Source organism: Lathyrus oleraceus, chromosome 6, assembly GCF_024323335.1.
Source record: "Lathyrus oleraceus cultivar Zhongwan6 chromosome 6, CAAS_Psat_ZW6_1.0, whole genome shotgun sequence".
NCBI lineage: Eukaryota > Viridiplantae > Streptophyta > Magnoliopsida > Fabales > Fabaceae > Lathyrus > Lathyrus oleraceus.
Window position 1 is genome coordinate 493,208,562 of NC_066584.1, and position 9,274 is coordinate 493,217,835.

At 41.8% G+C, this 9,274-nt stretch overlaps 1 protein-coding gene across 1 annotated transcript; it reads left to right on the forward strand.

Moving 5' to 3' along the window:
- Positions 1-1,890: 1,890 nt before the first annotated feature.
- On the forward strand, positions 1,891-3,285 carry LOC127096405 (uncharacterized). Its single transcript, XM_051034977.1, has 2 exons — positions 1,891-2,412; positions 2,500-3,285. The coding sequence occupies exons 1-2, from the start codon at positions 1,891-1,893 to the stop codon at positions 3,283-3,285; spliced, it is 1,308 nt and encodes a 435-aa protein (XP_050890934.1).
- Positions 3,286-9,274: the final 5,989 nt, after the last annotated feature.

Consider the following 9,274-nt stretch of genomic DNA (forward strand, 5'->3'; position numbering starts at 1 on the left):
GCAAAGAGCTGTAGAGCAAAGGTTGGAGAACGGAAAAGCTTGAAGCTCGAAGAGTTGCCGGATTTTTAAGGTAAGGGGGGTTTATCGTCGGTTAATGGGTATTATAGATTAACATGTCATGGGTAGTGATAAGCCGTTGATTTAACCCTAATTGGGACTGGATATGCTGAAATTGACGTTGGATAAACCGTGTTAAAAACTGCAAATTGAATTGATAGTTGTGTGAGTCGTAAATGTTAGACTATAGCACGGATCACAATTAAAAACTTGATTCGACACTACTAAATTAAAGACAAATTAGGTTTTCTTAGAAAGGGTTTTAGATGCGGAAGCGGCCGGAAAACCTGATCTGCGTGAAGCTGACGGAACTTGGAATAACTCAGAAAAATCTGAGTCTGCGCGCGAGCGGTCGACCATAGGGTCGGCGTGCGCTGACCCGTGGGGCATGCGCCGACTGCATGCGTCGACGCAAGGCATTTTGGCGCCGACCCGTGAGTTAAGCGTCGACCCCATGCGTCGACGCAAGGGGTCTTTGCGCCGACTCCCTCCAGTTGAGCAGAGCCTTTGCGCCGACCGCGAACTTTGAGCTGACCCCTACGGTCGACTCAAAGCCTTCAATTTTGTTCGTAGACGTGCATGATGGTTTTTTTGTCAGCAGCGAAACTTGATAACACTGTTGCAGTGTGGAAAATAGTTGATTTTTATGTTGTAAATGCGATTGGTAGTTGCCTTATTGCAGTTAAATTGATGAATAAAAATTGTTGGGTTTGTGTTGTGAAATGTTGATGCAATTATGTTGAAAAGTTAAATTTTAAGTTGTGTTGAAAAATACTGAGTTGTAGGCTGATGAGCCAAAGTAATTTTAAGTTGTGTTGAAAAATACTGAGTTGTAGGCTGATGAGCCAAAGTTGATTTTAAGTTGCTTTGTTGAAAAATACTGAGTTGTAGGCTGATGAGCCAAAGTTGATTTAAGTTGTTTTGTTGAAAAGCTGTTGTGTTGCTGTTGCTATTATGTTGTTAGAGTTTCAAGTCGTACATGTCATATACATCCATATGCATTAAGTCGGAGCTTCGTCTCACACCACGTTGGCCTGGATTGGCAAAAATATGGGGCTTTTGCTCACACCACGTTGGCCTGGATTGGCAAAATTTTAAGTTGAAAGTTGAAGGCTTATGCCTTGATGCCCACTAAACTGGCAATGATTTTAAGTTGGGAGTTTTACTCCAAATGGTACCACATGCATGAAGAGTCGAGTCTCATTGAGTTGCATTTTATGTTGTTATTGAGTTGCCTTTACGTTGTGTTTGAATATGATAATTGAGTTGACTGTGCCGTTGCCTAATGCATGATATAATTAGGGTGATTAACGTGTAGAATTACTTAACATAACATGATAAATTATAATATTTGTTATATCGATTGAGGAACTCACCCTTACAGCTATATTTTTCAGGTAACGAGCAGTGAGTCGAATAGAAGCTAGTGCTTGGAGTCTAGTGTGGTTAGAGGGTCATGCTCTGATAGATGTAACATCGGGACGGGATGTTTGAATTGTTGAATAAATGTTAATTTTAAGATATTACAGATGTTGAATGTTTCTATCCGCTGCGAATTTTTAAAGAAGTGTTTATGTTGAATTAAATAATGAGCATGACTGATTTTTACGGTGAATTATGTGAAGTATTATGTGACACCCTTGGTGCATGATTACTCTGATATTGATTTATATGTTGTTGTTTTAATTAAATATTTGGGGTATTTAGAAGGGTGTTACATTAGTGGTATCAGAGCAGGTTGGTCTGTCCGGCCAGTTGTCGTGTCGTTACTGTCTAACAATTGTGTAATTGTTATTAATCTAACGTTAAGTTGTGTTGTATTGATAAGTTGAAATGGCTGGAAGGAATGACGCTGCAATGGCTGCCGCAATGCAAGCAATGGCACAAGCTGTGCAGAACTTGCCAAATGCTGGTGGAGATGCTGGATCACGTAGCTTGGCGACTTTTCAGAGAGAGAACCCGCTGGTGTTTAAAGGAAAGCATGATCCAGATGCAGCCTTGGGATGGTTGAAAGAGATTGAGAGAATCTTCCGTGTTATGGATTGTACTCCAGTTCAGAAGGTTCGGTATGGTACTCACATGCTAGCAGTCGAAGCTGACGACTGGTGGCTAGAGACTCACGAGAGGTTGACCGCGGCAGGTGAAGTCGTTACTTGGGATGTATTCCGTAGGGAATTTCTGAGGAAGTATTATCCAGAGGATGTCCGTGGTAAGAAGGAGATTGAATTCCTTGAGCTGAAGCAAGGAAACATGTCTGTCACGGATTATGCTGCGAAATTTGTGGAGTTGTCCAAATTTTATCCTCATTACACTGGTGCTGGTGCTGAATTTTCAAAGTGCATCAAGTTTGAAAATGGATTGCGCTCTGAAATTAAGAAGGCTGTTGGGTATCAGAAGATACGGATTTTTACTGAGTTGGTTGATAGCTGCAGGATATTTGAAGAGGACAATAATGCTCATTACAAGATTGTCAGTGATCGCAGAGGCAAGCAACATCAAAACCGTGGCAAGCCATATGATGTTCCGGCTGGAAAAGGGAGACAAAGAGCTGCTCCGGCTCAGAGAGCTAGTGGGGGAGGTGCTCCTACTGGTATAGTTTGCTTCAAGTGTGGTCAGGCTGGTCATAAGAGTAATGTATGCACTGCTGAAGTAAAGAGGTGTTTTCGCTGTGGTAAGATTGGCCATGCAATAGCTGATTGCAAGCACAAGGAAGTGATTTGTTTTAATTGCGGAGAAGAAGGGCATATTGGAAGTCAGTGTCAGAAGCCGAAGAAAGGGAATCAGTCAGGAGGCAAGGTCTTTGCTTTATCGGGTTCTGAGACTTCTGCAGATGATCGTTTGATCCGAGGTACGTGTTATATTAATGGCTTTCCCCTTGTAGCTATTATTGACACAGGTGCGACTCATTCCTTTATATCTTTGGATTGTGCTGTGAAACTTAAGTTAGAGATATCTGAGATGTTTGGAAGTATGGTAATTGATACTCCTGCGAAGGGTTCAGTGACTACTACTTCGGTTTGTTTAAATTGTCCTTTGAGTATTTTTGGTAGAGACTTTGGGATAGACCTTGTGTGTCTTCCGTTAGTGCAGATTGATGTTATCTTGGGAATGAACTGGTTGGTGTTTAACCGAGTTTCTATCAACTGTTTTGATAAGACTGTGATTTTCCTGGGATGGAAGAAGGAAAAAGTTTATTTCTATCAGCCAGACAGGTGGATGAGGAAGTAGCTGATGGGGCAGAGTTGTTTATACTGTTAGCGACTTTGGAGGCTAAAGATAAACTGATGATTTGCGATCTAGCTGTGGTGTGTGATTTTCCTGATGTGTTTCCGGAAGAAGTGAATGAATTGCCGCCAGAGCGTGAAGTGGAGTTCTCGATTGATTTGGTACCTGGTACTAGACCGATATCGATGGCTCCGTACCGTATGTCTGCTGTTGAGTTAACTGAATTGAAGAGTCAGTTGGAAGATCTGTTGGATAAGAAATTTATTCGTCCGAGTGTGTCACCGTGGGGTGCACCAGTGCTATTGGTTAAGAAGAAAGAAGGTACTATGAGGTTGTGTGTGGACTACAGGCAACTGAATAAAGTGACGATCAAGAATCGGTATCCTTTGCCGAGGATTGATGATTTGATGGATCAGTTGGTTGGTGCAAGTGTGTTCAGCAAGATAGATTTGAGATCTGGGTATCATCAGATACGTGTGAAGACTGAGGATATTCAGAAGACTGCTTTCAGGACAAGGTATGGACATTATGAGTATTCTGTAATGCCTTTTGGTGTGACTAATGCGCCTGGAGTATTTATGGAGTATATGAATAGGATTTTCCATCGGTATCTAGACAAGTTTGTTGTGGTATTTATTGATGATATTTTGGTGTATTCGAAATCGGAAGAAGAGCATGCTGAGCATTTGAGAGTGGTTTTGGAAGTTCTACGAGAAAAGAAATTATTTGCTAAATTGTCCAAGTGTGAATTTTGGTTAGAAGAGGTAAGTTTTCTTGGTCATGTGATTTCAAGAGGTGGTGTTGCTGTTGATCCTTCTAAGATAGAAGCGGTATCTAAGTGGGAAGCCCCGAAGTCTGTTGCTGAGATTCGAAGTTTTCTTGGTTTGGCTGGTTATTATAGGAAGTTCATTGAAGGGTTTTCTAAGTTGGCGTTACCGTTGACGATGTTGACTAGAAAGGGGCAAGCATTTGTTTGGGACTCAAAATGTGAAGAAGGGTTCCAAGAGTTAAAGAGAAGGTTAACTACTGCTCCTATTCTGACATTACCGAGTTCGTCGGAACCATTTGAAGTTTACTGTGATGCTTCATTGTTGGGTTTGGGTGGCGTGTTGATGCAGAATAAGCAGGTTATAGCTTATGCTTCAAGACAGTTGAGGATTCATGAGAGGAATTATCCGACGCACGATTTAGAGTTGGCGGCTGTGGTGTTTGTTCTGAAGTTATGGAGACATTACTTGTATGGGTCAAGATTTGAAGTTTTCAGTGACCATAAAAGTTTAAAGTATTTGTTTGATCAGAAAGAGCTGAATATGAGACAGAGGAGATGGTTAGAGTTTCTGAAGGATTATGACTTTGGTTTGAATTACCATCCGGGTAAAGCAAATGTAGTGGCTGATGCGTTGAGTCGGAAATCATTGCATATGTCTATGCTAATGGTTAAGGAGTTGGATTTAATTGAACAGTTTAGAGACTTGAGTTTGGTGTGTGAGAGTACTCACAATAGTGTTAAATTGGGAATGTTGAAGTTGACAAGTGGTATTCTGGATGAGATCAGAGAGGGTCAGAAATCTGATATGCTTTTGGTTGATAAGTTGACTCTAGTGAGTCAAGGTCAAGGTGGCGAATTCAGAGTTGATGAGAATGGTATTTTGAAGTTTGGTAGTCGGGTGTGTATTCCGGATGTTACCGAGCTTAAGAAGAGTATTCTTGAGGAAGGACATCGTAGTGGTCTGAGTATTCATCCTGGAGCTACGAAGATGTATCATGATTTGAAGAAGTTATTTTGGTGGCCGGGAATGAAAAGAGAAATTGCGAGTTTTGTCTATTCTTGTTTGACTTGTCAGAAGTCAAAGATTGAGCATCAGAAGCCGTCTGGGCTAATGCAACCGTTGGCTATTCCAGAGTGGAAGTGGGATAGTATCAGTATGGATTTTGTTTCTGGTTTACCGAGGACAAGTAAGAATTTTGAAGCTATTTGGGTGATTGTTGACAGATTAACAAAGTCGGCTCATTTCATTCCGATTAGAATGGATTATCCGTTAGAAAAATTGGCTGAGTTGTATATTGAGAAGATTGTAAGTTTGCATGGTATTCCGTCGAGTATTGTTTCGGACAGAGATCCTAGATTTACCTCGAAGTTCTGGGGAGGTTTGCAGAGAGCTTTGGGAACTAAGCTGAGATTGAGTTCTGCATATCATCCGCAGACTGACGGTCAGACTGAGAGGACGATTCAGTCATTAGAAGATCTTTTGAGAGCTTATGTTTTGGAAAAAGGAGGTGGTTGGGATTGTTATTTACCGTTGATTGAGTTTACCTACAACAATAGTTTTCATTCGAGCATTGGTATGGCGCCGTTTGAAGCTTTGTATGGTAGGAGATGTCGGACACCGTTATGTTGGTGTGAGTCCGGTGAGAGTGCTGTGGTCGGACCGGAAATTGTTCAACAGACTACAGAAAAGATTAAGATGATTCAGGAGAAGATGAGGATGGCTCAGAGTCGTCAGAAGAGTTATCATGACAAGAGGAGGAAGTCACTTGAGTTTCAAGAGGGAGATCATGTGTTTCTTCGTGTTACTCCGATAACAGGTGTTGGTCGGGCTTTGAAGTCGAAGAAGTTGACACCTCGATTTATTGGTCCTTATCAGATTTTGGAGAGGATAGGAGAAGTAGCCTATCGTATCGCTTTACCGCCGTCACTTGCGAATTTGCATGAGGTTTTTCATGTGTCTCAGTTGAGGAGGTATATTCATGATCCGTCGCATGTAGTCCAAGTGGATGATGTACAGGTGAGAGATAACCTGACTGTTGAAACATCGCCTATGAGGATCGAGGATCGGGAGTTGAAGCAGTTGCGGGGTAAAGAGATTGCCTTAGTGAAGGTAGCTTGGGGAGGACCAGCAGGTGGCAATGTGGGCGTGGGTGGCAGGGGGGTTGAGGTGGCATTTGACTTGGGAGCTGGAGAGTCAGATGAAAGAGTCCTATCCAGAGTTATTTGCTTGAGGTATGTTTTCGAGGACGAAAACTCTTTTAGTGGGGGAGAGTTGTAACACCCCAAATAAAGAAAAAAGAATTATTTAATTAAGTTGATAATATAATTATTAATTTAATTAAATAAATTGGATTATTGGATTATTATTATTATTATTATTATATTTGGAATAATAATAATTGGAAATATATATAAGTGGAATAAGAGAAAAGGTTTTCATTTTTGGAAAGGTTTTTACGTGAAAACTGAGAAGCTGCAGAGAAGAGGAAAAGGGCAAAGAGCTGTAGAGCAAAGGTTGGAGAACGGAAAAGCTTGAAGCTCGAAGAGTTGCCGGATTTTTAAGGTAAGGGGGGTTTATCGTCGGTTAATGGGTATTATAGATTAACATGTCATGGGTAGTGATAAGCCGTTGATTTAACCCTAATTGGGACTGGATATGCTGAAATTGACGTTGGATAAACCGTGTTAAAAACTGCAAATTGAATTGATAGTTGTGTGAGTCGTAAATGTTAGACTATAGCACGGATCACAATTAAAAACTTGATTCGACACTACTAAATTAAAGACAAATTAGGTTTTCTTAGAAAGGGTTTTAGATGCGGAAGCGGCCGGAAAACCTGATCTGCGTGAAGCTGACGGAACTTGGAATAACTCAGAAAAATCTGAGTCTGCGCGCGAGCGGTCGACCATAGGGTCGGCGTGCGCTGACCCGTGGGGCATGCGCCGACTGCATGCGTCGACGCAAGGCATTTTGGCGCCGACCCGTGAGTTAAGCGTCGACCCCATGCGTCGACGCAAGGGGTCTTTGCGCCGACTCCCTCCAGTTGAGCAGAGCCTTTGCGCCGACCGCGAACTTTGAGCTGACCCCTACGGTCGACTCAAAGCCTTCAATTTTGTTCGTAGACGTGCATGATGGTTTTTTTGTCAGCAGCGAAACTTGATAACACTGTTGCAGTGTGGAAAATAGTTGATTTTTATGTTGTAAATGCGATTGGTAGTTGCCTTATTGCAGTTAAATTGATGAATAAAAATTGTTGGGTTTGTGTTGTGAAATGTTGATGCAATTATGTTGAAAAGTTAAATTTTAAGTTGTGTTGAAAAATACTGAGTTGTAGGCTGATGAGCCACAGTAAATTTTAAGTTGTGTTGAAAAATACTGAGTTGTAGGCTGATGAGCCAAAGTTGATTTTAAGTTGCTTTGTTGAAAAATACTGAGTTGTAGGCTGATGAGCCAAAGTTGATTTAAGTTGTTTTGTTGAAAAGCTGTTGTGTTGCTGTTGCTATTATGTTGTTAGAGTTTCAAGTCGTACATGTCATATACATCCATATGCATTAAGTCGGAGCTTCGTCTCACACCACGTTGGCCTGGATTGGCAAAAATATGGGGCTTTTGCTCACACCACGTTGGCCTGGATTGGCAAAATTTTAAGTTGAAAGTTGAAGGCTTATGCCTTGATGCCCACTAAACTGGCAATGATTTTAAGTTGGGAGTTTTACTCCAAATGGTACCACATGCATGAAGAGTCGAGTCTCATTGAGTTGCATTTTATGTTGTTATTGAGTTGCCTTTACGTTGTGTTTGAATATGATAATTGAGTTGACTGTGCCGTTGCCTAATGCATGATATAATTAGGGTGATTAACGTGTAGAATTACTTAACATAACATGATAAATTATAATATTTGTTATATCGATTGAGGAACTCACCCTTACAGCTATATTTTTCAGGTAACGAGCAGTGAGTCGAATAGAAGCTAGTGCTTGGAGTCTAGTGTGGTTAGAGGGTCATGCTCTGATAGATGTAACATCGGGACGGGATGTTTGAATTGTTGAATAAATGTTAATTTTAAGATATTACAGATGTTGAATGTTTCTATCCGCTGCGAATTTTTAAAGAAGTGTTTATGTTGAATTAAATAATGAGCATGACTGATTTTTACGGTGAATTATGTGAAGTATTATGTGACACCCTTGGTGCATGATTACTCTGATATTGATTTATATGTTGTTGTTTTAATTAAATATTTGGGGTATTTAGAAGGGTGTTACATTAGTGGTTAGTCAAACTCGGCAAGACATCGCGTCTCGTGCCTACGTATCTCATCTGAACATGAGAATCAGAGTTGCCGTAGTTCGGCTACGGAGGGACAAAGGTCTCGATTGCAACTAGGGCAAGAGAAAGAGAAAGGCTCGATCGCAACGAGGGCGAGAGAAAGGAAAAGTCTCGATCGCAACGAGGGCGAGAGAAAAGATCGCAACAAGGGCGAAAGCCAACAAGGATTAGTGTTAGTTGTTAATCAAACTCGGCAAGACATCGCGTCTCGTGCCTACGTATCTCACCTGAACATGAGAATCAGAGTTGCCGTAGTTCGGCTACGGAGGGACAAAGGATCTCGATTGCAACTAGGGCAAGAGAAAGGGAAAGTCTCGATCGCAACGAGGGCGAGAGAAAGGATCGCAACGAGGGCGAAAACAAGCACGGATTAGTTGTTAGTCAAACTCGACAAGACATCGCATCTCGTGCCTACGTATCTCACCTGAACGTGAGAATCAGAGTTGCCGTAGTTCGGCTACGGAGGGAAAAAAGACTCGATTGCAACTAGGGCAAGAGAAAGGGAAAGTCTCGATCGCAACGAGGGCGAGAGAAAGGATCGCAACGAGGGCGAAAACAAGCACGGATTAGTTGTTAGTCAAACTCGGCAAGACATCGCGTCTCGTGCATACGTATCTCATCTGGACATGAGAATCAGAGTTGCCGTAGTTCGGCAAAACAACTCTAAGCATGGCTTACACAGGAAGCAAGCCACACAGACTTGACTTGCACAGGAAGCAAGTCAAGCACAACCTACCTTGTACAAGGGCAAGTCTAAGCTACACCTAAAGAGGCAAAGCAAACAGGCAATCACAAAAAGCACACTCTATATGCATACAAGAGGCTCACACAAGGGTTAGGCACTAGGGCCAACTGGAATAGGGTAAGTGTGCTCTTAACCTTGCCATTGT

Coding starts and splice junctions, on each gene's coding strand:
- LOC127096405 (XM_051034977.1), top strand. CDS start 1,891: ATGGCTGGAAGGAATGACGCTGCAATGGCTGCCGCAATGCAAGCAATG. Junction 2,413..2,499: donor AGTGCATCAAGTTTGAAAAT/GGATTGCGCTCT, acceptor AGGATATTTGAA/GAGGACAATAATGCTCATTA.